Source organism: Rattus norvegicus, chromosome 14, assembly GCF_021556685.1.
Source record: "Rattus norvegicus strain SHRSP/BbbUtx chromosome 14, alternate assembly SHRSP_T2T, whole genome shotgun sequence".
NCBI lineage: Eukaryota > Metazoa > Chordata > Mammalia > Rodentia > Muridae > Rattus > Rattus norvegicus.
Window position 1 is genome coordinate 83,465,715 of NC_141547.1, and position 26,519 is coordinate 83,492,233.

The 26,519-nt window shown below is 47.0% G+C and overlaps 2 protein-coding genes across 5 annotated transcripts in view; one reads left to right on the plus strand and one right to left on the minus strand.

Moving 5' to 3' along the window:
• Positions 1-9,724, minus strand: part of Ccdc157 (coiled-coil domain containing 157) — a 19,260-nt gene extending 9,536 nt beyond the window's left edge. For 2 of the 4 annotated variants that reach the window (XR_015636806.1, XM_087584329.1), the window contains exons 1-3: positions 9,232-9,724; positions 2,132-2,279; positions 887-1,145 (exon numbers count right to left, since the gene is read on the minus strand). Coding sequence is in view for 3 of the 4 variants with exons in the window: in XM_087584329.1 (XP_087440455.1) it covers positions 887-1,145; positions 2,132-2,279; positions 9,232-9,468 (644 nt within the window). In the remaining variant the exon portion in view is untranslated. 4 annotated transcript variants of the gene reach the window in all.
• Sf3a1 (splicing factor 3A subunit 1) overlaps positions 9,427-26,519 on the plus strand; it is a 20,739-nt gene continuing 3,646 nt past the window's right edge. The window contains 13 exon segments of the mRNA NM_001107235.1: positions 9,427-9,621; positions 10,147-10,268; positions 14,851-15,058; positions 15,963-16,220; positions 19,292-19,366; positions 21,034-21,184; positions 21,874-22,061; positions 22,884-23,001; positions 23,251-23,436; positions 24,098-24,219; positions 24,308-24,553; positions 25,041-25,248; positions 25,675-25,829. Coding sequence (NP_001100705.1) covers positions 9,559-9,621; positions 10,147-10,268; positions 14,851-15,058; positions 15,963-16,220; positions 19,292-19,366; positions 21,034-21,184; positions 21,874-22,061; positions 22,884-23,001; positions 23,251-23,436; positions 24,098-24,219; positions 24,308-24,553; positions 25,041-25,248; positions 25,675-25,829 — 2,100 coding nt within the window. The 5' untranslated portion in view covers positions 9,427-9,558.

A 26,519-nucleotide genomic window follows, 5' to 3' on the forward strand; every position in this document is an offset into this window, starting at 1 on the left:
TGGCAGATGCTGTGACAGATGTACCCTTAGCCGGAGCCCACTATTGATATATCCTGAGCATCTCAGCATGCCACGCTGTTGGATAGAGGCCATGGCCTTTGCTCTAGGGTTCCCAGGCTGGCCCCCTAGCAGGAGTTACTTTAATACACAGGAGTCACTTATACGCAGAGGAAGCTAGTACTAACTCAGAAGTAGGCAGAGCTCAGCTGGGCAGGTGTGGGGGAGGTATGTGTCAGCAACACCTTTTACAGGAAAGGGGTGAGAGAGCATGGCCTTGGTGGGTGGAGGGGTGCTCTGCCAGCAGGGCAGGCCTAGATGAGAACAGCACAGTTCCAAGCCTGGGAGAGGAAGCGTTCTGTACTAATGTCCAGCAGCCCTGTAGAGGGTGCAAGCACAGCTTGTATACCCAGAGTGCCTCGAGGCTTGCATACCCAGAGTGCCTGGAGGCACTGCAGAACTCCTCTGCCTTCTCTATCTCCACCCTGCAACATTTCTGATGCCCATTGATCCCCTCTCAATTTACTAGCATGGACAGGTTTTGAGTGCCAGAAGCCTGGGTTGTGGTCCTCACAGCATAGAGAGTGGGTGAAGGGAAGTAACTGGCTTCTTTCTAGCAGGGCTGGGGTGGGAAAAGACACCGCCCACTTCTGGCCTTGTGATGCAGAGAGCGAAGGCAGCTCATAAGATGCCTGATGAAAATGCTGTGCAGTAGCTATAGTGTTCCTGACACACAGAAACCTGAGGTGAAAGCGGGCAGAGTTGTGGTATTGTGAGGATGAGGGCAAACACTCCCTGAAGCAGACAGGATAGCACAGCATAACACAGTACAGAATAAAAACTCAAGGTTTCAACATCTCTAGACGTCCAGGTTTGGTCCAGGCCTCACCTGTCAATGACCAGCTCCAGCAGCACGGCATGGGACAACTGTGTGAACTCAGGGTCACCTGGCACATGGTCATAGTGCTCTAGAAGGGCCACCATGTCAAGGTCACAGGCCACACGGTCAGGAAACTTCCAGGAGGGGAAGCGCACAGGCCCGGCACGGGAGAACACATCCACAATGGTGCCTTGCAGGTCGGTGAGGTCCTTGCGCAGGCTGTCCATACAAGCCTGGCTGCCTAGCAGGTGTGCCATCCCCACAGCTCCTGGGGTTGAGAGAGGAGCCAAGGCCAGCCAGACTGGTGTGGCTACTGCCAGGAGAACCTTATAAACCCTGCTCTGCCTAGGCGTTCCACGTGCACCTCTGAATTTTGGGAGAAATCCTGAGAGATTGGCCTTTTAGGACCTGGTTCTGGATGCCTTGGTCAACCTCCCTTTCACCTACCCAGCCCTGTGACTACCCTACCTCCAGAGAGGCTGCTTGCCCCAGGCCTCCCTTGCTACATGAGAGCAGGGGTGAGTCTCCTACCTGTGGGGAACAGAGGACGCCCTGCGTGAGTGAAGTCCCAACTAGATGCATACTACTGGAATGAGCACAGCAATATGAAGGACTGCAGAGCCTCAGACCCAGAGGCAAGGGTCAGCCATCCTGGGGTCCCGAGCACATGTGTTCACAGTGCACTCAGACCATGTCCACCACCGCTTTCTCCCTGCTCCTTGCTGAGTTTCAACATAGCTGGACAGTCGCAGCCTAAAGACCACCCACCTCAGAGACTGCCTGCCAAGATTAGCTTAACCCACCCCCTCGATTCAGCTACATCCCCAAAACTGTGCCTCCTTGTTTATCCATATTAGCCCTGCCTCCTGTTCAACTCTATCCAATAAATACACCATGCGTCTGGAGTGCTGTGGTTTCTCTCTTCCAACCTCTGGTTTTCCTTGTGTCTGTATTTTCTTCATCCCATCTCTGCTCCCAGTCAGGTCTAAGTAATGAGCCATGGCAGTAGACACAGCCAAAACACATCATAGCTTCAGCATGACGGAATGCTAGCTAGAATCTACCCCCACCCTACCGTCACCCCACCCCAGTGAGCACGTGCACCGTGCCCTTTGAGCTCATTACTACATGACCTGGTCACCAAGTCTGAGAATTGAGGACCAGCCTGGACCCAGAGGTTCTAGGAAACTCAGAGATACCCAGGGTGGTCTGTAGCAGACTCTGGGGGTCCCAGAACACTTCTTCTGCCCTTACCTCTCACAGATGTTTGCCCATGAAGCTGGAGTGACCGACTATGTCCAGCTTTTGGACTAGGCTGTGAGGTCCGGGACTCATGCAGGTGCCTGGCTTTCTGGCTCCTGGCTTCCTGGTTCAGGGCTGGCCGCAAGCGGCCCTCCCATCCCTGGAAATGGATACACAGGAGAGTGAGTGAGGATACAGTCAAGAAGGCGCCCTTGAAGATTGGGTGGGGGCCATCTGCCCCAGGTTAGAGGAAGAGGATGAGGAAAAGACTGGAGCGCATCGCCTTTAGCCCAACTAGGGTGGGTAAGCTTCAGTGTTGCCCCTTCCCAGAGCTGCCCCTTTTATACAGAAGGGCGAACACTGGAGTCCAGAGAAGCCACCCAGGCAGGAGCAATTTACAGTGTGACATCTGTCTTCCATCCTTAGCCATGCTGCTTCTAGAGCAGCTGTGTCCAAAACAAGACAAAACAAAACAAAACACCTATAACGCAATGAATGGCAACTTGGAAACAGAGAAACAGCAGAAGCACAAGACTACTTTTCCACTCCCCTCCCCCTTCCCTGAACAGGCTGTAAAACCAGGAACTTTGACAGCCCTCCCTTCTTCACTGAAGACCTCATATGATAAGCATCCTCTGGAAAATCTAGGTGGCAAGGAATATCACAGGAGAAGGGGGGGAAACTACCTGGAGCCAGTGAGGCGGCTCAGAAGGGAAAAACTCTTGCCACCAAGGCTGACCACCTGAGTTTGATCTGTAGAATTCATCCTGTGGTACAAGGACAGCACTGATCCACAAAAGTTGTCCTCTGACCTCCACACACTGCACTGTACACATGCACTTTATACGCACACATGAACACATACACACATATTATATTAGTAAACAGGTAACTTTTTTTTAAAAGAATAAAACTGAACAGTCTATTTTGGTTCATGAATTATCTTGCACTGGCTTATGTATTGGTGGCTTGGCTACCATCGGTGAGCTCTGGGGAGGTAACTGATGTCAAAGGTTTTGATGTACTATTAGGTTCACAGATGTATAATATGATGGCATTTCTGGGAGGTAGTATAAAGTAGAGGGTGGGGCCTTGCTGGAAGAAGTAGGTCACCATCGTGTGTCCCTGGGGGCTATGCCTTGCCCTGGATCTCCCTCTGCTTTTATTCTCTGCTTCCTGACTGCCAACAGGTGAAGAGCCTCCTCTTTCACATGCTCCTACATCTCACCACCAGCCCAGAGTCAATGGGGGACTTGAGTCTCTGAACCAGAGAGCCAAAATGATTCTTCCATTAGGCAACAAGAAAAGACGTCCTAAGTTTCCCCTCTTTATTACTGTTAGAGCATAGGCTTATCTTCTAATTATGTTATTTCAAATGGTTGTCTGAAAGGTTTCCTGGTGTCTTTTGGGTCTTTATTTCTGAAAACTCCAAAATATAAAAATTTATTTATCTATTTTTTTTTGGTCTTTTTTTCGGAGCTGGGGACCGAACCCAGGGCCTTGTGCTTCCTAGGCAAGCGCTCTACCACTGAGCTAAATCCCCAGCCCCTATTTATCTATTTTTAATTAACTAATATATGTTAAAGAATGTGATAGTCTGAATGAGAATGGTCCCTATAGGCCCATATGTTTGGCTCCCAGTTAGTGGAACTGTTTGGGAAGGATTAGGAGGTGTGACCTTGTTGGGGGAGGTGTGTCATTGGAGTAGGCTCTGCGGTTTCCAAAGGCCTAGTCTCCATCTCTGCCTGCATCTTTCAGATCAGATGTGAGTTCTTAGCTACTGCTCCAATACCCTGCCTGCCTGTCATGGATTCATCTGCAGGAGCTCTAAGCTAGCTTCAATTAAATCATCCTTCCATAAGCTGCCTTCGACATGGCATCTCTTCACACCAATAAAACTAAGACAAAGCATTTGAAATATTTTAGTTAATTTATGTTATGTTTATGATGGCTTTGCCTGCATGTGTATTCCTGGTGCCTGCTGAGGTCAGAAGAGGACTGTGGATCCTCTAGAATTAGAGTTGCCTGTGGTTATAAGCCACATGTAGGTGTTAGGAACTAAATTCGGGTCCTCTGCAAGAGCAGTCAGTAACCTCTGAGGTATCTTTCAGCCCACATAGCAAGACTATTATAAAATAATTTTTTACGATTTTCTGCCTGTTTTTTTGTTTTGTTTTTTTGTTTTTTTTGGGGGGGGTTGTTTTGTTTTTTTGAGATAGGGTTTGACTATGAACATATAGACCAGGCTGGCCTTCAACTCAGAAATCCACCTGCCTCTGCCTCCCAAATGCTGGGATTAAGGATATATGCACCTGGCCCTGCTTTTCTTTTCTTTGAATATATGTCTTATTAGTTGTAGGGTTCTCAGTCACGAACCAGTGATGAGTAGGTTAAAATATTACTTTCCCTCACCTAAGCCACACCAAAAGGAGTAAAAAGAAAGCTGGAGAGATGGTTCTCATGTAGAGAACCCGGGTTGGCTCTCCTGACCCACAACCATTTATCTGTGACTCTGGTTCCAGACAATGGAATGCCCTGTTTTACCTCTGCAGGCACCGTACACATGTGGTAGCCAGATATGTCTGCTGGCAAAACACCCACACCTACCACATATGAGTATAAATGAGTATTTTCCAAAGATTTAAAAACATGCTTGTTTAGTGTTTAAAAAAAAAACACTAAAAAGAGACTAATTTTATTTAGCATAAATTACTAAAAATATTATTTCGACATGAACTCAATATGAAATTAATATGTTCATACATTCTTTTTTCTATTTATTTATTTACTTAATGAATGTTCATACACTGTCTCTGTCTTAAGACACACCAGAAAATGGCATCAGATCCCATTACAGATGGTTGTGAGCCACCATGTGGTTGCTGGGATTTGAACTCAGGACCTCTGGAAGAGCAGCCAGTGCTCTTAACCACTGAGCCATCTCTCTGGTCCTATTTTTTAATTTTTTGAGACAGGTTCTCTCTATGAACTCCTGACTGGCCTGAAACTCACTACATAGACCAGGCTGAATTTGAACTCATAAAGATCTGCCTGCCTATGCCTCCCGAGTGTTGGCATTAAACATGTGTATCACTATGCACAGCTATTTGTTTTTTAACTTATTTATTTTTATTTTTGTATATGTGTATTGTCTATGAGTACCCATGGAGTCTCAGTGTTGAATCCCACGGAGCTGATATTATAGGCAGCTCAGTCACCTGACACGAGTGCTCGGAAATGAACTCAAGTTTGGTTGCCTGAAACAGCAAAACATGCTCTTACCTGCTGAGTTCTCTCTCTAGCCTGGCTTTTTTTTTTTTTAAGATTTATTCATTATGTATATATAAGTACACTGTAGCTCTCTTCAGACACACCAGAAGAGGGCATTGAATTCCATCATAGATGGTTGTGAGCCACCATGTGGTTGCTGGGAATTGAACTCAGGACCTCTGGAAGAGCAGTCAGTGCTCTTAACCACTGAGCCATCTCTCCAGCCCCAGCAAGACAGTTTGGTGGTGGGCATGATGGACCCTGTCTTAATTCTAGCATTCAGGAAGCAGAGGTTGACACAGGCAGACCTTTGCAAGTTCAAGGCCAGCCTGGTTTATAATGTGAGTTTCAAACAGAGAAATCCTGTCTCAAAAGACCAAAAAGGAAACACCTGTGTTCTTGGCTGGCCTGGGCCTTGACTTTCAAGACTTTCAGGTTCCGATCCCTATGCCTGTACTTCCCAAGTGCTGAAATTAATTATAGGTGTGCACCATCATATCCTACAGATGTTGGGGACTGAACTCAGGGTTTTGTGCATGCTAGGTAAATGCTGTACTTACTGAGCTAGACCTCCTAGCCCTTTAACCTTTTTTTTTTTTTTTTTTGGTTCTTTTTTTCGGAGCTGGGGATCGAACCCAGGGCCTTGCGCTTCCTAGGCAAGCGCTCTACCACTGAGCTAAATCCCCAACCCCATTTTTTTTTTAATTTATTAAGCCACCAATCAAGTGTTTATTTGACGCTCATGGTACATCTCAATTTGTACCACAGAGTATTTTTTTAAAAAAATTATAATTTTTTTGGTGATTTGAAACAGTGTCTCTCTACATAGCCCTGGCTGTCCTGTAACTCACTATGTAGACCAGGCTGGCCTCAAACTCATAGAGATCCACTGTCTTTGCCTGTCAAGTGCTGGGATTAAAGATGTTTGCCACCACACCTGGCCCTATTTCAAATACTGGAAAGCCACTTGGGACTGGCTAGTGACTAAAGTACAGCCAAAGGCTTCAGTGCTTCGTATGCATCGACATAAGATTGAACATCTACTACCTGCTAGGGTCAGGCAGGGCCTGGCGACATAGGCCTATAACTCTAGCACTTAGGAGGCTAAGGCAGGAGGAATGCAAGTTCAAAGGCAGCCTGGGCTATATAGTGAAACTGGGGAGGAAGGGAGAGAGATCCTTCAGGAACACTAACTATATCTGAGTTTCCCCACAAGGAATAATACTCAGGCACAAACAAACACACTGCACTCATATTCTCCCATGTGTTGGCTTGGCAACTGCCTCTGGGGAGATAGTGCAGCAACCCAAGAGATTGTGTCTCCAAGGAACGAGGTGGGGGAAACGGGGAGAGCAGCAACGGAAGGAAACATCCTGAAAAGGCCATGAAGGAAAGAAAGCAAGCAAGAAATCCTAGGCTGGGGAGAAGCATTCAGGAGGCAAAGCACTTTAGGCTCCTGGGTGCCAAAAAATATTGATCTGTCTACTGGGGCCACCTTGGATACCAATTCCCATGAGATTCTGGATCAAAACATCAAGAATATTCAAAGTTACGCAGAAACTGTGGCTTGACAGTAGCGCACTTACTTAACGTAAGGAGCCCTAGGCCAATCGACAGCACCAGAAACATAAATACGCACAGAATATCCAAGGTCACTTCCTATCGATTCCTTTAAAACCAGAGCATATGCAGATGCATAGTGTGGGAAGCACTGACCGTGGGTGTCAAGTGGAAGGACGTATGACATGGACTTCCTCTGTAATTTCTAGTGCGCCTGGCTCTAACGGAACCAACATTATCATGAAAGGGGCAGCAGCTAGTAATGTTACTTGATGCTTTGTGATTCCCAAAGAAGGGTAGGAGCCTTTCCTTCTCTCTACTCAACCCTCGAGTCCCCCTCTGTCAAACACCTAACGCCATGTCTGAAGTCCATGCTTGTTTATGTCCACTGAGATTCGGTCACCACTAAGAAAAGAAAACAGTTTTGAAACTCTAAAACCATCTACATGGCAATTTCCAGCCTCTGACTGTCTTAGGTAGGGTTTTACTACTGTGAACAGAAAACATGACCAAGGCAACTCTTATAAGGATGACATTTAATTGGGGCTGGCTTACAGGTTCAGAGGTTCAGTCCATTATCATCAAAGCAGGAGCATGGCCGAGTCTAGGAAGGCATGGGGCCGGAGGAGCTTAGAGTTCCATTTCTTTTTCCAAAGGCAGCTAGCAGAAGACTGGCTCCCAAGCAGCCAGAAGGAAGGCATTAAAGCCCATGCCCACAGTGGCACACCTACTCTAACAAGGCAACACCTACTCCATCCAACAAGGCCACACACACTTCCTAATAGTGCCACTCCCTGGGCAAAGCATATACAAACCATCACATTCCACTCCCTGACTCCCATAGGCTTGTTCAAACATATGGGAACCATACCTAAATATAGCATAATGCAAAATACATTTAGTCCAACATCAAGAGTCCCTATACTGTACAGCACTCTCAACCATGTTAAAAAAAGAAAGGTCCAAAGTTCAAAGTTTCTTCTAAGATTCAAGCAGGTTTTTTTAACTGTAATCCCATATAAAGTAAAAAATACTGGACCGAAGCAAGATAGAAAACCAGTTGGGCAAACTCCAAAACCCATGTCTCCAGGTCCAATGCCAGAGCATCCTTCAGATCTCTAGCTCCTTTCACCCTTGTTGAGTGCTGTTGGCCCATGTGGCCCTCAATGGCAGCACACTTCATTCTCTTGGGCTGGTTCCACTGTTAGCAGCTTTTCTCAGCAGGTAACTGAGAAAAGGACTCTGGCATCTCTAACAGCTTGGGGTCTCCAAGGCAACTTCAACTTTACAGCTTCTTATTCCAATGTATGGGGTCCACAGAACATCTTCTGGGCTCCTCCAAAGGGCTCGGGTCACCTCTCCAGCTCTGCCCTCCGTAGCACTCTAGGCTCTGGTTGACTCCACTCCCCTGCTGCTGCTGTTCCTGGTGACCAGCCCATGGTACTGGCATCTCCAATATACTGGAGTCTTCCATAGCAACTAGGCTTCACCAATAGCCTCTCATAGGCTCTCCTCATGGTCTCAAGCCTCAACTACTTTGGATGACTTCCTCAGTCCTGGGCCATCAACTGTAACTGCATCTTCACCAATGGCCTTCCTTGGCTCTCACAGTGCCAAGCCTCAGCTGCTCTTCATGACCCCTTCACGTCTTCAAAACCAGTAGTACCCTGGATGACTCTTACACATTATTAAGTACAGCTTCTTTGTGCTCTCAGAAAACACTTCCCAGAAGATTTCACCTCAGTGATTCTGGTCTCTTCTTAATCCCTACTAATTTCTTAGCTCCAGATAAGAAGCATCAATTGTCCCAGTAACCCCTTCTATTCTTGACTCTAAAGTTAAGGCCATGTGGTAAAGCTGTTGAATTCTGCTGCCTGCTGGGGCTGGCCGCCCTTTATTCTATTACCAGCTTTCTGTTTTTCAACTCCCTCACTGCCTACCCTTGACTGTCCTGCAATTTGCTCAGTAGATTGACCTTGAACTCAGAGATCTGTATAGCTTTGTCTCCTGAGACTAAAAAATGTTAGCACCATGTCCTGGGCTCTGCAAGGAGGTATCAGGAGGAGGTAATGCTGAACCGAAAAACAGGTCTAAAGGTGTAGTTAAGTGGGGCTTTATGGCAACGGGTCTAATGGGAGAAGAATTCTTCAAAATGACAGGCCAAACAGAAAACAAAACGAAGGCAGGGGTTCGGGGTGTAGGGGTTAGGGGGGTTGCTGGGGTTACAGAGGAACCGGCCAGGGTCGGGAGGGGAGTTCAGCAAATGATGTAGAATGGCTTACCTGTCTCCGGCGTCGCAGCCTCAGCTCTGTGTCTGGCAAGCTCACAGAACTTCCTCCGGAGCGCCTGCGGCTCCAGGGATCCCTCGAAACTCTAAAGCAGGGCGCCCAGGACGCTGCCATAGCAACGGCGTACCGTGCCATCGTGCACGCGGGGCGGGGCTGGAAGTGAGACACGGCGAGGGGGCGGGGCCGGAAGTGCCCCCGCGGCTTTTCTCTGGGTCGTCGCCATCTTGCCATTGAGTTGGAGACTTCGTGTGGTGAGCTTAACCTTGTCGCCGTACCGGTTGTCCACACCGAGGCGGACTGGCAGCCCTGAGCGTCGCAGTCATGCAGGCCGGACCCGTGCAGGCGGTACCCCCGCCGCCGCCAGTAGTCACTGAGCCCAAACAGGTACCGTGCCCCGTGCTCCTCCGCCTGCAGTCCTGTTGTAGGCCTCGTTCCTCCACTCCCGCGCGGGCGCTGTGGCACTTCTGCTGGAAGCACAGGCCACCCTGAAGGACTTGGTGGGACTGCAAGTCCCAGGAGTCAGCGCGCCGCGTTGCCTTCTGGTCTCAAAAAGATTTCCCTAAACCGGACTTTTCAAAACTAGCCTGCGGACTTGCAGCCTCGGCTTCCCCTGGGGGCTTATTTGAACCACGAAACCTCCATTCTAAGGAGGAGAGCCAAGAAAGCCATTCTTTTCCCTAGATTAGGAATGGTTGTATAAATACCGTATGGTTAAGAAAGCTTGCTTTGTTTTTAACTGCTTCCCAATGCTAGCTTCTTGGATGCTAACCCAAGAGAGTCTGCAGTCTGCAGGACAGACAGTCCTGTCAGTGGTATCATGGAGAAACGCTGAGGGCTGGTGTAGTTTTTATGATCTCCTAATCCAAGCCAGGGACTTGAAGACCTTACTCCCTTTTTCTGTTTTCACAGCCAAATGAAGAAGAAGCATCATCAAAGGAGGATTCCACCCCTTCCAAGCCAGTGGTGGGGATTATTTACCCTCCTCCAGAGGTCAGGAATATCGTCGACAAGACCGCCAGTTTTGTGGCCAGGTAACAGCTGCTGCTGCACAGTGGGTCAGGGGAATTGTAGTATAAAGGGCTTTTGAATCGGGCACCATGGGGTGTTTTAGAGGCTCTAGCTTAGGCTTCCAAAACCACAGTAGAGCAGTGAGGTAGGCGATAGACAGGACTGGTATCATTGACATACCATGATAGTAATTACATGAAAGCCCCATCTAGCTGTATATTTCTGCTTCCAAAACAAATCTGAGGAATTCCTGGTAGCACCTTTGTGACTGATACTGTGTGTATGCTGTGTGTTTGAGCTGCTGGCCTGAGGAAATGAGTTGATTATTCTCATTGTGAAAGGGCTACTTTCCACAGAGACTCAAATGATCGGTTACAGATGAGCTAAGAGCAAGCTGTTAAAACTGGTCAGGATTTCTCTCAGCCTCTTCATCCCACACACTTCTACATCCTTGGATGCTATTTTCTGAGGACCACTTGACTCCCAACGGTCAACACGTCCCCTGACTTAGGGCATTTATAGAGAGAGAGTATTCTTTTGGCAACCAGCATCGATATCCAGTCTGCAGAGTTTGGTTTGTCCTTAGAATCCTTAAAAAAGAAAAATCCTATTGCCACACTTAAAAATGAGGTGATCTCACCAGCAGTCTGGATTTCTGGCTTTTCTTGAACCAGACTGCAATGTTTGGTTCCAAACTTCCTAATAAAGTGAAGCACCTCTCTAATAAAGATTCCGATTGATATATTTTCCCATCACTGGACAGGCTTTAATTACCTTGGATTTTCACTTAAAAGATGCCCTAAGATAGGGCATTGAGTGTTGTGTGTGATTGGCTAGTATTTCACAGCAACCCTAATGTCTCCCCCTTTTCCTAATAATAATGCATAAGGAATAAGTGCAGTCTTACTGTGAGGGCAACTCCTGCCCGCTGTTGTCACCGTTCACCGTTCATTAGTCCTTTGCCCTTGGCACCCGTTTTTAAATACGGTAATAACACAAGTACTGTCATGTCCCCATTCTCTTTGCATGCTAAACTGTAAACATTTCCTAATTACCTTTTCCTCCTGCTGTATGCTTTCTATGGCGAGGGTGCAGGGTGTCCAGGCTGTCTTCTCTTTGAGACTGTTTCCAGTGTTTCCACTTGGTCAGTGAAGCTGTACGAGGAGTTTGAACATTACCTTTCCCTCTTAGATAGTTTCTTTAGAAGAAAACTGAAACAATAGTGATTAGGAGAACATGGAAAGCTTCAGGGGTTGGGGAGACAGCTTAGTTCATTCCAAGTTCCTGTCACAAGAGTAAACAAGAGCTTGAGTTTGGATCCCATGGTGTATAACCCACAGATACCCATGTTAAAGCAAGATTGAGCAATGGCTACATCTGGTAACCTCAGTACTGGAGAATAGAGACTGACAGATTCCTGGAGCTCAGTGGCCAGCAAATTGCTGTGCTTCATATTAACTAAGGTGGGGCCAGTGTATTCATGTATTCTGAAGGCAGGAGCAGGTTGATCTCTGTGCGTTTCGGGCCACCCTAGTCTACACAGCATTCTGATGAGCCAGGGATGCATGGACCCTATCTAAAATAAATAGGTAGATAAATCTAAATAAGGCAGGGAGTGATTGGGGAAGACAATGGACATGAGTATCTGGCCTCTGGGTATGGGTGCACATAAGTGTGCACTTAGAAACATCTCAGTTTCCCAAGTAGCTTTCTGATAATTGTGTCATCCTTTGCCTCCACAGCAAAAAAAAAAAAAAAAAAAAAAGACTGACCAAGTTCTCTTAAAAATAAATACTTGTTACTGGACATAGTGATACATACCTGTAATCTTGATGCTAGCAAGGAATGTTAGAGAGACTAGCCTGGCTACATGGTGGGCTCTATTTTAATGAAGGGAAATGGGAGCTGGAGAAGTGGCTCAGAAGTTAAGACCACTTTCTGCTCCTACATAGGACCTGAGTTTGGCTCCCAGGACCCATGTCAGGTAACTCACAGCTACAGAGTCTGAATACCTACATGCATGCCCTTTAATATGCACTCGTGCACACAGAGTCAATTTTCTTTTTTTTTTTTTTTTTAAGAAAAGGAAAATGAAGTGGATACCTTCAAGTTCCATAATGTGTGAGTTTAAGGCCAGCCTAGGCTTGTGAGTTTTTTATCAAGGCTGAAAAAAAATAAATGGGTTGATTGTGTAGCTTAGTGGTAGAGTGAGTATATGTCTCCATGTATAGGACATGAGTTCTGTTTCTAGTAGTGTAAAAATCTCACCATGTTTCCAGATGGGTTTTTATCCATGGTGATCATTTTTGTAGGAATTCTGAAATCTGACCTTGAGATGGCTCAGTGGGGTAATGTTTGCAACACAAGTAAAGGTAGGCCACTCCTCAGAGCTTGCTGATTGGCCGGCTTGCTAACATAACCATAGTGGTGAGCTCCAGGTTCAGTGCAAGACCCTGCATCAAAGAATGAGAATGACAGTGATAGAGGAGGATACTTACTCAGTGTTGGCCTCTGGTCTCCACGTGACCTGACCATAAACATGTGCATGTTCTTCCCCCACCTTCTCATGCTTTACAGTGAAGGGACAGGTCACAATCTTGGTCTTGGAGAGAGCCGGTATTCAGGTCTCTGCTAGGCCACATGCTCAGGAGGCAGGCAGTGGGTGTCTGCAGCCAAGTCTGACCGAGTAAAAGGAGCATTTTTTCTGTAGATGAAATTACCTTCAAAAGGCTCTGCCAGCTGGACTACATGACAGTCAGGCTCTTCTGCTGAAATCTGTTTCTTGTGTTGGAGGAGCTAATTCTAAAATTAACAGGAAGCCAACTTAGAGCGCTGGAATTTCTTGGAATAAGTACATCTGCCTTTGCATGTCTTTTTAAGCGTTCCCTGATGTGTAGAGACCCATGGCTTAGGAGGCAGTACTGCAAGAGACAACCAGACCTATTTTTCTAGAAGCCAGTAGTCTCCATGGGCATTTTCCAGGCATGGTGACCTGATCTGGCAGGACCCAAATCTGTATCCATCCTGTATATGCATGATGTGCATTACATAGGAGGTAGGAAAATGCTTCTTTCCAAAGCATGAGGTTCTGCTTGGACTAATACACAGTCAAATTGAGACCTCATGGTATTAGTCACACTACAGGGTGTAACCAGAATTTGCTAGAGGCTAAGCCTGTGTCATAGATCTGTTGTGATGGCTTTCTTAACCATAAAGTTGCCTGCATCTTGTCTTCTGCTCTGTTTAATTGACAGAGCCAGGGGTATGAAAGTCTAGAGAAAGAGTGGCTTGTCTGGCACGAGTACCTGGAGCCTTGGCTTGGGACACCTCTGAATGAAGGCTTTTGGCCAGAGAATCCGGGAAAGCCCCATGGGCATTTCCTGATAGGCCAGTCATCTCCAGTGTTGGTGGAACTGCCCCTTCTACGTTCCACAGTAGTAACTGTCCTCTGTGTTTGTGGGCATTGTATTCAAGAGTCCTGAGCATCTGTTTAAATGCTACTTTAGTAAACCTTTTCAGTATTTGAAGATACAGTGGAAAAGTGGTATTAGCCACATTTGACATTTGGGAAAGTCAAAGCAACAAACCCTGTGGAATCCTGCTGTATGTGAAACTAGTGAACGAGACACTGAAGGTGTCCGTATCTCGTGCCTTTTAAGGCTTGTGTGCCTTTTAGCTGACACAGATGTTATATGTAAGTGTGATACTTGAAGCTAGGTTTGGTGGCACACTTAACTGTACCTAGAAATAAAGGCAGGCAAATCAGGAGTTCAGGGCCAATCCTTAGCTTGGACTTGTGAGACTGTATCTCAACAAATAAAAGAAAAAACTACGGCCTCGAGTTTTATCTACTGGAACTTTAAAAATCAGGATTCTCCAAATATTCTTTCATTATCCTGGAGGATGGCATTCCTTTAGTGTGGATATATATCTGTATACATGACATGAACACACACATACACATACACATGGATCAGAGTACATCTTGGTGAGAGTCAGTTCTCCCTTTTACCAAGTAGAACCAGGAGGTCAAACATAAGAGTGTCCATCTTGTCAGCAAAGATCTTTGCCCACTCAGCCACACACCATGCCTTATCTAGTATATGTTCAGAACATGGAAATCTTGCAGAGCAATTTTTCCTTCATGAGCCTCCCAGTAATAAATGAAATTACTTTAGGCAGTATCTGAACAAAGCATTAATACTTATTAGCTGTTTTGGGTTTTTTCCCTTTTGTTTTTAAGGAGCTTGGTACCAAATCCAGGGTCTTGTGGACCTTAGATAAGCACTCTACACTTATGCCACATTCTCAGCCAAAAAAATAAATGTTACAAGAACTAAGCAATTGCTCAGCCGATTGTGGGTATTACAGAAGTGGGGGGTGGGGTAAGGAATGGCTGTGTTGGAAGCAGCCAGGCTCACATTGTCAGATGACGCTGACTGATTCCTAGATGCTCAAGGAGCAGTTCTGCTATCCTGAGGGATGGACTGGTTTGGTGAGTGGATGGTGACAAAGGTAGTGAAATAGAAGGAGATTTGGGTCCGAGTAGTCACAGATTGTGGGATTCATTCTTTGTTGTATTCTCTTATTTTAATTTTTTTACAGAAATGGGCCTGAGTTTGAAGCTAGGATTCGACAGAATGAGATCAACAACCCCAAGTTCAATTTCTTAAATCCCAATGACCCTTACCATGCCTACTACCGCCACAAGGTCAGCGAGTTCAAGGAGGGGAAGGCTCAGGAACCCTCAGCTGCCATCCCCAAGGTTATGCAGCAGCAGCAGCAAGCCACACAACAACAGCTGCCCCAGAAGGTTTGGAGCCCAGCCCCTCTTTGTGGGTTAGGGAGGAAGTGAGAACAGGTAGAGTAGGCAGGCATAATTATCTCTACTGTCCACAGTCACAACCACCAGGGGCAGAAGTGAAGTTACCCTCAGCTTCCAGAAGCACTTCTTGAACACTGGTTGGTGAAGCTCTGTCCTCCAGGCTCAGATCTTAAAGAGCCCAGCAGAACAACTGTTTAAGCAAGGCTTGTGATTTATTGATCCAAGGAGTGAGGGTTATAAGCGCATAAGCAACCTTTTAGCCCAGCTGAGCTGAAGGAAGTGATGTAGCCTTGTGTCATCTCTTCCCTTCTGTTGGGGCTGGGGCCCAGGAGTGCTGACTGACGGTCAAGAGTGTCAGTGAAGACAGAGGACCACTGCCTTCTGTCTGCTGGGTGGAACTGGCCTGGTCTCATCATTTTGCACCTTTCTCAGACTTTTGTGGAAAAGGCAGCTTTTTATTTGGCAGTGAGAAATAAAAGTTGAAGTCATGTTTGAAGCCTTGTATTACAATTGCTGCTTGTATGGCCTAAGGCTGCTGTGGTTTTCTCATGTGTAAAAAGTACTCACAGTGCCTGTTCTGTCTCCTGGTTCTCTTGGAAGACGTCGATGTATTTTTTGCAGTAGAAATCACTATACACACATAGACCTTACTGTATTTCCAGCCTCTTAAGTCAGATTTTACAGCTGATTTCCTAGATATATTTGCCACCTTTTTAGGCCTTTGATGTCAGAGATGTAGACTGTCTCACCTGAAGCAGATTAGGGAGTTGAGGCACAGTTGCCAGTCTTAAGCCAGTTTCAGTGATGCTCACAATTAATAAAACATTAGAGTCTGTGGCTGTTGTGCTTCATGGTTTACTGCTGTTGTGTTTTGCTCTGCACTCTGTCTTAGGTCCAAGCCCAGGTGATCCAAGAGACCATAGTACCGAAGGAGCCCCCTCCTGAGTTCGAGTTCATCGCTGACCCCCCCTCCATCTCAGCCTTCGACCTGGATGTAGTGAAGCTGACAGCTCAGTTTGTGGCCAGGAATGGGCGTCAGTTTCTGACCCAGCTGATGCAGAAAGAACAGCGCAACTACCAGTTTGACTTTCTCCGACCCCAGCACAGCCTCTTCAATTACTTCACAAAGCTGGTGGAGCAGTATACCAAGGTGCTGGGTTGGGTACAGGGTGCTGCAGCTTCCGCTCTCTGTCAACCAGGATACTTGCTTTGTGCGTCATCCGGGGAAATGTGAATCCCAGCTTGATCCAGAGTCTTGATTTAAAAAGTCTATATATTTATGTGTGTGAGGAGGAGGAAATGTACGACTGTGTAGGTGCTTTTGTGCCTTGCCATGGAGTGCACTTGGCATCAGAAAACAGCTTTCAGTTCTCCTTCCGTTGAGGATCAAACTTAGGACATCAGGCTTGCATAGCAAGTGCTTTTACCCTGTCAACCATCTCCTTGGCTCTGAGTCTTTTCGTTTGTCGTTCTGTTTGAGACAGGATTTTCTTTGTGTAACAGCTCTGGCTGTCCTGGACTAGTTTTATAGACTAGGCTGGCCTCAAACTCAGAGAACCACCTGAGTGCTGGGATTAAGTATTGAGTTCGTTCGTTTCTTTCTTTCTCCCTCCCTCCCTCCCTCTTTCTTTCTTTCTTTCTTTCTTTCTTTCTTTCTTTCTTTCTTTCTTTCTCTCTTTCTTCCCTCCCTCCCTCCCTCCCTCCCTCCCTCCCTCCCTCCCTCCCTTCCTTCCTTCCTTCCTTCCTTCCTTCCTTCCTTCTAAGACAGGGTCTGACTGTGTAACCCTAACCCTGACAGACCCTTGAACTCAATATTTAAACCAATCTGGCCTCAAATTCAGAGATCTTTTGTCTGTGGGATCAAAGGTATGGGCCCCCACACCCAGCTTGTATTGTTATCTCTTTAAATACTTCTTGGTGTTGAAGAGATGTGTTTATAAATTGCTGTTATTAGGTGGCCATCTGCTGTGTGACAAGACTACATAGCCCTCTCTGCTTTTAGGTGTCCGTGCATTGCCACTTGTCTGCTACAGGGCCTGAGAAGCAAGCTCTTAACAGTTGCCTCCTGTTATCTAATTAAACCTCACAGAACTTTTAAAGTGGTGTTTCTCAACTTTTCACAAGCAGAAACAGGCTAAGAAAGATGATTTCATGGGGCTCTAATTACCCCTCAGTAGTAGAACACTTCTCTAGCATGCATAAGGTGCGGGATTCAGCACTGTGCTGGAGAAAAAAAGACCAAAAACAAATGTGGTGTGAAATCAGTCATGATATGTGCGGGTTCAAGCTTGTAAGCAGGGTCGCTGAGATTCGAGTCTTTGCGGTCTTGACCCTGTGGAGTAACTTCCATGAGGAAACGTTGAGTATGACTCTGCTATCACTGCAGCATCTTCCCAAAGGGCCTGATGCTGTTTAAGGCCGTTATCCTGCCTCTCAGTTATCCTGGCTGGAGCCACACAGGCTGCAGAGCTGGCCCTTTTTTATTACTCCTGACCCTAGGTTGCACTGCTGCAGTCATGAATCAACACAGCAAGCCGGGCATGGGGTGCATATCGTTAGTCTTAGCACTCGGTGGTGGTGGTGGTGGTGGTGGTGTTGGTGGTGTTTGCTTGTTTGTTTGTTTGTCAAAAGACTGGGGCTCCTCATGTAGTGGGGTTTCATTTGAAACTCACTATGTAGACCAGGCTAGCCTTGAACTCACAGTCTGCCTGCCTCAACCTCCAGAGTGCTGAAATTTCATCACTCTGGAGAAGGGAGGATCGCTGAGTTCAAAGCTAGTTTGTGCTGCATTGTGAGTTCTAGAACAGCCTTGCCTACAGACTGAAACTGTTTTTTTACAAAAAGAATCTGATACAGTAATCTAATATTGAAAGTTAATCAGAGAGCTGGATATAGAAGCTAACACTTCTAATCCCAGCTCGAGGAAGGTTGAGGCATGAGGATTACTAGGAGTTCGAGACTTTACGCTTTAACAATAAAATGTTTGATATGCTACAAAGGCTATTCACCTGGTTTAGGTTTACCAGCAGCACATTTTTCTTGTTTTTCTTTTTAGTGGCATGGTCTACATCTACTGTTAATATTTAGAAACAGTGTTAGAGATCTAAGTTGAAAGGACTCATAAGGATTTGCTCTGAAGAATAAAGTTAGAAATATTTAAAAATGTGTCTTTAGAAAATGACCAAATCTAGAATCTAGTAGAGCAGTAGAACAATGACTGAAACCCTAAGCCACAGAAATCTGTAGGTATACAGTCTCAGGGGTGTGTGGATTTTTTAATTTTGTTTTATTTATTTCTATTTTATGTGTGTGACATGGGAGTGGAAAATGGTCATCAGATGCCCTGGGACTGGACTTAGCAGATGCTTGTGAGCCACCTCGAGGGTTCTGAGAATCACACACAGTCCTCTGAAGAACAGGCCCTTAGCTGCTGCTTATCTCTTTAGCCCATAGTATCAGTTCTAAGTCAGTTCTAAGTATGGTGTAGGTCCAATTCGAACTTCCATAGTTAGAAGTTCTCAGATATCTATTTTGTTATTTTTTTTTGTTTTTTCCTCTAACTTTGGATATTGGTATTGACTCATAACATGAAGGCACTAGAGAAGGCTGTTCTAGATAGATTCTAGGGGTAGAAGTCCAAGGATGGGAAGGTAAAATTGTGCTGCTTTGTGAGTAGAAGTAGATATTGTGGGAGGATTGGAATGGCTGTTAGAATAAAGGCAGTCAGTGTTCTGTTCCTCGGGAAATGCACATTAGACATTATTTGTGGTTCTAATCACAAGAAGACAGGAATCTGTCTTGATGGAGATCCTTAGTGGGTAGGAGCATATAGGTTAGGAGCCTGTGTCGGATGGAGATAGGTACTCTGGGTAAAAGGCATGGAAATACTGGGAAGAAAGGGAAGAGGTAGCTGCAGTCCTGAACAGGACAGCAGGGCATACATCAGTGTCACTTAAGCAGCTAAAATAGCATGTTCTAGGAAACCTGCCTATGGCTTGAGTACTTGACTAGGAATCCTGGAAATGGCTTTCTCTAGAGGTACTTTCTTAAGTGGTGGCGTCAACATTTGGAGAAGGAAAAGCGCATTCTAGTTGTTATATAACTTGCCCCAAACCCTACATCTGGAATCCATCTCTTGTGTCCTTTGATGGGCCCAGGAAGACTGCCTCTTTGTCTTAAACTGTGTGAGATACATTGACAGTTGTTCTAATCCTCTTTCAGATCTTGATTCCACCCAAAGGCTTATTTGCAAAGCTCAAGAAAGAGGCTGAAAATCCCCGAGAAGTTTTGGACCAGGTAAACACAGGATTTCCTATTACAGAAACCAATGCATGGGTTCTCAATGTGTGGGTTTTGTTGTTGTTTGGAAACCATCTTTGAAGCAGTTTAAGTTGACTTTCCCTAATCTGAGAATGTTAACACTCCAGAATCTGAAGCTCTGTGAGTACCTGCATGACACCAGAGATTCAAATTCCACCTCTGACCTCATGTGATGGGGCACTTCCAAAATGCAGGTACACCAATGTCATATAAAATTAACCTTCAGGCCATGTGCATGAGATCAAGTACCATATGTACATATTGTGTGTACTGGCATTCAGGTTTAGACATGGGTTCTATCCCCAGGGTATCTAATTTATCATGTCTGTAAAGATAGTCCGAAATTAGAAACACCTCTAAAAATAAAGACCAAAGCCTCAGGTGAGGGACAGTCAGCCTGAACCTAGGACTGGGTGGCTGAGAAGAAAAGCCTTGTGGTGACCACTAAGGCCATGTCTGCTGTGTTCTCTCTGGAAGCTGTAGCTAGTTTCTCTTCCCTGCTCTAAGCAGAAACCTGTCTCCCCAAGCAGGTCTCTGGTGACAGGCGATAGGTGCGTTTGAAGTTAGCAGCTTTTCACTGTCAAGCAGCTGTGTCGGTGCTGCTTGGCTTTAACTAAGACGCCTGTTTCTCCGGCTCTCAGATTGGAGCTGCTTTTGAAAATGCCAGGTTTTCTTTTTAAAGTTTTAAAAGGTTTGCCTGATGTAATGTCTCACCTCTAATCCAAGCATAAGTTCACAAGTTGAAGGCCACTCAGGGCTACAGTGCGAGAGATCCTGTCTCAAAAACAAATACCACCCCCTCCAAAAAAGTCTTTTAGATGTCTTTGCTCCTCCCCCTTTATTTTCTTTCATTTCCCCTTCCACTGCCCCCTCCCCCTCCCCCTTCATGCCATCTTTTTGGGGGGTGACCTACTGAGTTTAGTGGAGTTGTTTACACAAACATGGGAGGAGACGTTTACTGGAGTGTGGCCCACTGTCAGGGACTACACCACTGAACAAAATGATACCCTACCCTAAGCCACCCTCAGTTGCCAGCTGTGCCTCAAGGAGGGATGCCCCTGCTCCATTTTTGGTGACCCACGGTGGGTCTGGTAGTGTGCAAGTAAGCACAGCTGCAATGAGTGTGAGTGCAGTGGCTGCACTGTGTCCAGAAGCTGGCTTTTCTGCACCTCTCCCATCTTCTGGTCTTACCTCTTTGTATTATCTCTTGTACAAATGTTCACTGCCCTGGGGTGCGGATGTCCCGTTGTGCTGAGCATGTCACTCATGTTTCCCCAGCATGAGTCTCTGCATTGACTGAGGGTATAACAAGTCCTCTGCTGAGAACTAATCATGATATAAACTTTGAACACTGGAATAACGTGGTCACCTTGGAAAAAAATAAAGTGTGGGGTTTGGGGAGGATGTGATTGGTTCCCCTAGGGCCTGTGCTGTGCAGCCACTTGTAGCAGCCACTAACTTGTAACGAGGTTTACAGTACCAGTTATTAGGTTTTCGTGCATTTTACTGTAAGAAAGTTTGCTGCTGTGAGCACGGAATCCTTTTCTAACTCTGGTGAAGGAAGTTCCCCTTGTGAACATAGGTACATCTCTGTCTGAAAGATGTCAGGAAGCCTTATTGTAGGTGCTTTTCTATTTCCATAGGTTTGTTACCGAGTAGAATGGGCCAAATTTCAGGAACGTGAGAGGAAGAAGGAGGAAGAAGAAAAAGAGAAGGAGCGAGTAGCCTATGCTCAGATCGACTGGCATGACTTTGTGGTAGTGGAGACAGTGGATTTTCAACCCAATGAGCAAGGTTGGTCTGGCAAGAGAGTGCCTCCAGATGGGAGCAGCAGAATCAGGCATAGGACTTTATTAGTATTTGTTTTCCTCTATTTCAGAAGGCTTCATTTACCCTAGTTAAATGCAATTCAACAGCTAATTACTGACTCTGATATCCTCTCAGACAGAATAAGGATGGCCTTTTCTTTGTTCTTCTCTCACTCTGTTTTGTTTTTGAGACAGCTAATGTTAGTGTTTTCTAGAGGAACAGAACTCATAGAATGAATATGTGTATATAAAAAGAGGATTAGAAGGACTTACAGGCTGTGATCTTGTGACAGAAATTCCAGAACGCTGGATGTCTCAGCCTGTCTTCATTGGAAACTTAACTAGGGAAAGAATACCTCATCAGCATCATACACAGACTTTTTCCAAGAGTGGGCAAGCAAGTGAAAAGCAAAAGCTGCTTCTATGTCCTCTCACATAGGCCACCACCAGAATGTGGATGGCCCAGATTAGGATGGGCCTTTCTACGTAAAGTCTCGGGTGTGCCCAGCTGCTTGGATTGTAGATAATTCCAGATGTAGTTAAGTTAGAACTCACTGTGTAAACCAGGCTGGCTACAAACTCACAGAAAGTCCGCTTGTTTTAGCCCTCCAAGTGTTGAAGTCAAAGCATCACACCCAGCTCTGAGTGCTGCTCTCTCTGACTTACCTCTTTTAGGGAACTTTCCACCCCCAACAACACCGGAGGAACTGGGAGCTCGGATCCTCATTCAGGAACGCTACGAGAAGTTTGGGGAAAGCGAGGAGGTGGAGATGGAGGTTGAGTCTGATGAGGAAGATCAAGAAAAGACTGAGGAGACTCCTTCCCAGCTGGACCAGGATACTCAAGTACAGGACATGGATGAGGTAATTCCCAAGTGAGGCAAGGAGGTTGGTGTTCTCCAAGTCCAAGGTTCTGCTCATGTCAGACTCAAAAGGTTGTAGGCTCGGGAGAGCCTCACAACTGTTTAAGCCCAGGGAGCACATGACTTCTCTGAAGCTCCAGAAACAAAGATTGAGTCGTGGGAAGCATGTGAAAGCTGTGCCACCTTGTGTAGTTATGGCCTTCCCTTTGGCTCAGCGTTCTTGGTCCCGAGCTATACTCCACCAGCCCCACTAGGGAATCATATCACCCTTTCTTCGATGCCTTCCTAGTTCTTAGGCCTAAAGGATCACTAGTCCCCAAGCTTGTCTAAATGTAGCCTACACATCCTTTCAGACCCATTCCAGCTTGGCCCTCTAGTCGGCCCAGAATCCTGAGCCAAGTTGCTCTCCCCGCTCTGAAAGAGTTTGTGTGCAGCTTGAGAAGAAAGGGCCCCAGTGTCTGTGGGAATTGACTTTTTCTCCTTCTCCCAGCACTGCTCTGGGAGCAGCTACCATTTAGCGCTGACTTGGCTCCTGTATTTCTCCCCTGGATGGGAAGTGCGCTTGGCCTCTGGGGACTGCCTGGTGCCAGCTGCTGGAAATGCCTGGGAGGAGTGTTAGCACCATGGTCTCTGATGCTCCCATTCATGTTGTGAGGAAGCGGCTTGGCCTTCTGCCATCTGACCTTAGCTGCCCCAAGAGACTTAGCACATGGATTGGCTGGCAGGGACTAAGGCTCCTTGCCACCCTGAGAGCTGCCATGGTTTTGAGCTTTGGGGAAGTGGCCTTTCATCTCCTGGGTCGTGATATTGTTTTGCTTTTTAGGGTTCAGACGATGAAGAAGAAGGACAGAAAGTGCCTCCACCCCCAGAGACACCCATGCCTCCACCTCTGCCCCCAACACCAGACCAAGTCATTGTGCGAAAGGACTATGATCCCAAAGGTACGGCCCTGCCTCCCAGCCCTGGTGATGTTAAAGTCCTGACTGGTCTTGGGTGTTTTTCAGATGGGCTCTTCTAGGCGAGCTTGAGGTGACCCATATGTTACAGGCCTCATGGTGGGAAAGAGAGTGTAGTCATGTTTAGTTTCGGGTTCCTGGTGTAAGAGTGGCAACGAATGGATGTTTTCAGTGAATGATGTCTGAATACACCAGCTCCCATCCTATTCTCACTTAGACATCTGTTTCCTCTAGCTTCCAAGCCCCTTCCTCCAGCTCCTGCTCCTGATGAGTATCTTGTGTCCCCCATAACTGGGGAGAAGATTCCTGCCAGCAAAATGCAAGAACACATGCGCATCGGGCTTCTTGACCCCCGCTGGCTGGAGCAACGGGATCGCTCCATCCGAGAGAAGCAGAGCGATGATGAGGTGTACGCACCAGGTGAGATGGAGGTGCCCAACCCCTAGCTGGCTTCATGCAGTCACAGAATGGTTGAGGTCAGTGACAGTTTAGGAGGTAGGTGTATCTTATGGTATTGCAAAAATGTGTGTTTTCCAGGACTCTGTAGAGGAATCCTCCAAAATCTGGCACTGGCAGGGATGTCACTTGTCTGCTGGTATCCAATAACAAGATCTGATAATAGGAATACTTACTCCTTTGTTCTCTTGAACTCATGATTAAATTCTCTCTCCTCGAGTGACACTCCACTAATTGGTCTCATTGCCAAGTATAAAGCAGCAGGATAGGGCTAGATGGTGCACACCTTTAAACTCAGCATTCTGGGGGCAGAGGCAGGAGGATCTCTGTAAGTTCAAGGCCAGACTGGTCTGCATAGAGAATTCCAGGACAGCCAGGACCACGTAGAGAGACCTTGCCTTTGTGGGGTGGGAGGTGGGTGTGCTGCCTAGGGACAGGGACAGACACCATGTCTTTAGGCTTAATGCTATGCTGGCAGCCCTCCCAGGACGGAGAGGATGAGTGACATGTGGAGGCCCACAGCCTGTGCTGTGGATCCAGCTTCTACTCTCCATTCCCACAAAGCTGCTGACTTGTCAGAAGGCCACCATGCTTAGTTTCCCTTTTTCTATTTTGTTGGGTACAGGTCTGGATATTGAGAGCAGCCTAAAGCAGTTGGCTGAGCGACGTACTGACATCTTTGGGGTAGAAGAGACAGCCATTGGTAAGAAGATTGGTGAAGAGGAGATCCAGAAGCCAGAGGAAAAGGTGCGATTCCAGTGACTCCTGGTGCATCCCTGCCCTCTTCTCCCACCCGTGGGCTCGTGACAAGCTATGTCCTTGCTTTCCCATGCAGGTGACTTGGGATGGCCATTCAGGCAGCATGGCCCGGACCCAGCAGGCTGCCCAGGCCAACATCACCCTCCAGGAGCAGATTGAGGCCATCCATAAGGCCAAGGGCCTGGTGCCAGAAGATGACACCAAAGAGAAGATTGGCCCTAGCAAGCCCAATGAAATCCCTCAGCAGCCACCGCCTCCATCTTCAGCCACCAATATCCCCAGCTCAGCGCCCCCCATCACGTCAGTTCCCCGGCCACCTGCGGTGAGTCAGAGGCCATCCTGTGACTTTAAATTGTCTTAAACTTTGGTCCTTAGGGCAGGGTGGTGTTCTCCTGTGGGACGGGCAAGTGTAGGCCCAGATGCTGTTGAAAGTGGAAACTTCCAGGCTGATCTTCCACTGCAGAGATTTGGATTAGGGAGTGAGCTGGGTGAGGCAGAGAAGGGCTGTGGGCTAATGGATCTTTGAGAACTGATGGTCTGTTCAGGAAATGAGGCCAAGGCCAGCCTCTTTAATGGTACTGTCTGCCATGAATTGCTGGGTGAATCTGAACCACTGAGTCCCAAGTAGAAAGAATATTAACCTGGAACTCTCAGCATCAAGTTTCTATGATGGGCCTGAGGTAAAACTTCAGTCTCCATGATAAGCAGAATCTTAAGTGCCCAACCCCCATTCTGAGTGGCCAGTTGGTGTGTGTCCCTGAAGCTGAGCCTTGGCTTCCTGTGACTTATGTGTCTGCTCCCACCCTCAGATGCCACCTCCAGTCCGCACCACTGTCGTATCTGCAGTGCCTGTCATGCCTCGGCCCCCCATGGCATCTGTGGTCCGGCTGCCCCCAGGCTCAGTGATTGCCCCGATGCCACCCATCATCCACGCACCTAGGATCAACGTGGTACCCATGCCTCCTGCAGCACCTCCCATCATGGCACCCCGCCCACCTCCCATGATTGTGCCAACAGGTCAGTCTGTGGTGTTGCTTTCTCATCTAATGGGTCAGTCCACAGAGCCGTGATTTATTTTAGTTATTCCCACTGAGTATCCATCCCAGAGAAAATCTCAACTGGGAACTGGGAGCCATAGTTCTTGGTGAGACGCAAGAGACTGAGATGGCATACCCAGTGTGACTACATTTGGTGGTCAGGTCCTTGACAGGCCCAGAAGCCTGACATAACTTGCCCTGCCTCTCGTTCCCTGCTGCCTAATCCAGGCAGCCTCCAAGGCTCCCTGCCAGGGAATGTGCTGAGGGACAGGTTCATCAAGGCATTGCGTTTCACACCGCTAAGGAGCAAAGCCTCAAAATCACCCAGCAAAATCTCCCCAGTCCTGCCTCTTGGGCCTCTTCAGCTCTTCTGTAGTCACTGAGCGACTGTACCATGTCTTTGTAGCCTTTGTGCCTGCTCCCCCTGTGGCTCCGGTGCCAGCCCCAGCTCCAATGCCTCCCGTACACCCCCCACCTCCTATGGAAGATGAGCCTCCATCCAAGAAACTAAAGACCGAGGACAGCCTCATGCCTGAGGAAGAGTTCCTGCGCAGGAACAAGGTCTGTGGCCCAGAATGCTGCCTGTGCCCTGTAGTAGCTGGCAGCAGCATGGTTACTCAAGTCCCAATCGTGGTCCAGTCTGTGACTGGATCTGTGGGATGTTGGTCAGCCATAAAAGGCTTCTTGGTATGTTTGTAATGTGAAGTCTGTAGCTGGGAGGTCAGAAGGTGCTATTGGTAGTTCTGGTAGTGTGGACTCTCATGGAGATGTAGCTGCGGAGACATTATCACATGAGTGAAGTGACAGGATCACTAAACCAGCTATGGAAAGGCTGGGCACAGTTCATAAATTCAGATCTTCCTCAGCCCTAGGAAGGTACCCATTAGGATAGGATTCTGCTGGCATTCTTGAACAAGGATCCTTAGCACTGTCGGTCTCTGACAAAGCTGTTAGGCTTCAGTGAGAAGGCAGTAACAGTCCCAGCTTCCAAGAGCTTTGGCCCATAAATTTGACAAAATTTGGTTTTTCCAAGACTAATGTCTGTCTTTTCCTTAAGCACCTACCTACCAAAGGTAGACTATTCTCTTTGTGTTCCCACCAGTCTGTTTCACACAGGCAAGTAGCATTGAGCTCAGGTGTCTTGTCCGCTGAGTTTGAGCCCAGTACATCACAGACCTTCTCTTTACCCTACTGGTCCTTGAGATTGCAAGATTCACCGGAAAGCACAATGGGTCTGTTTAAGGAGCGGGA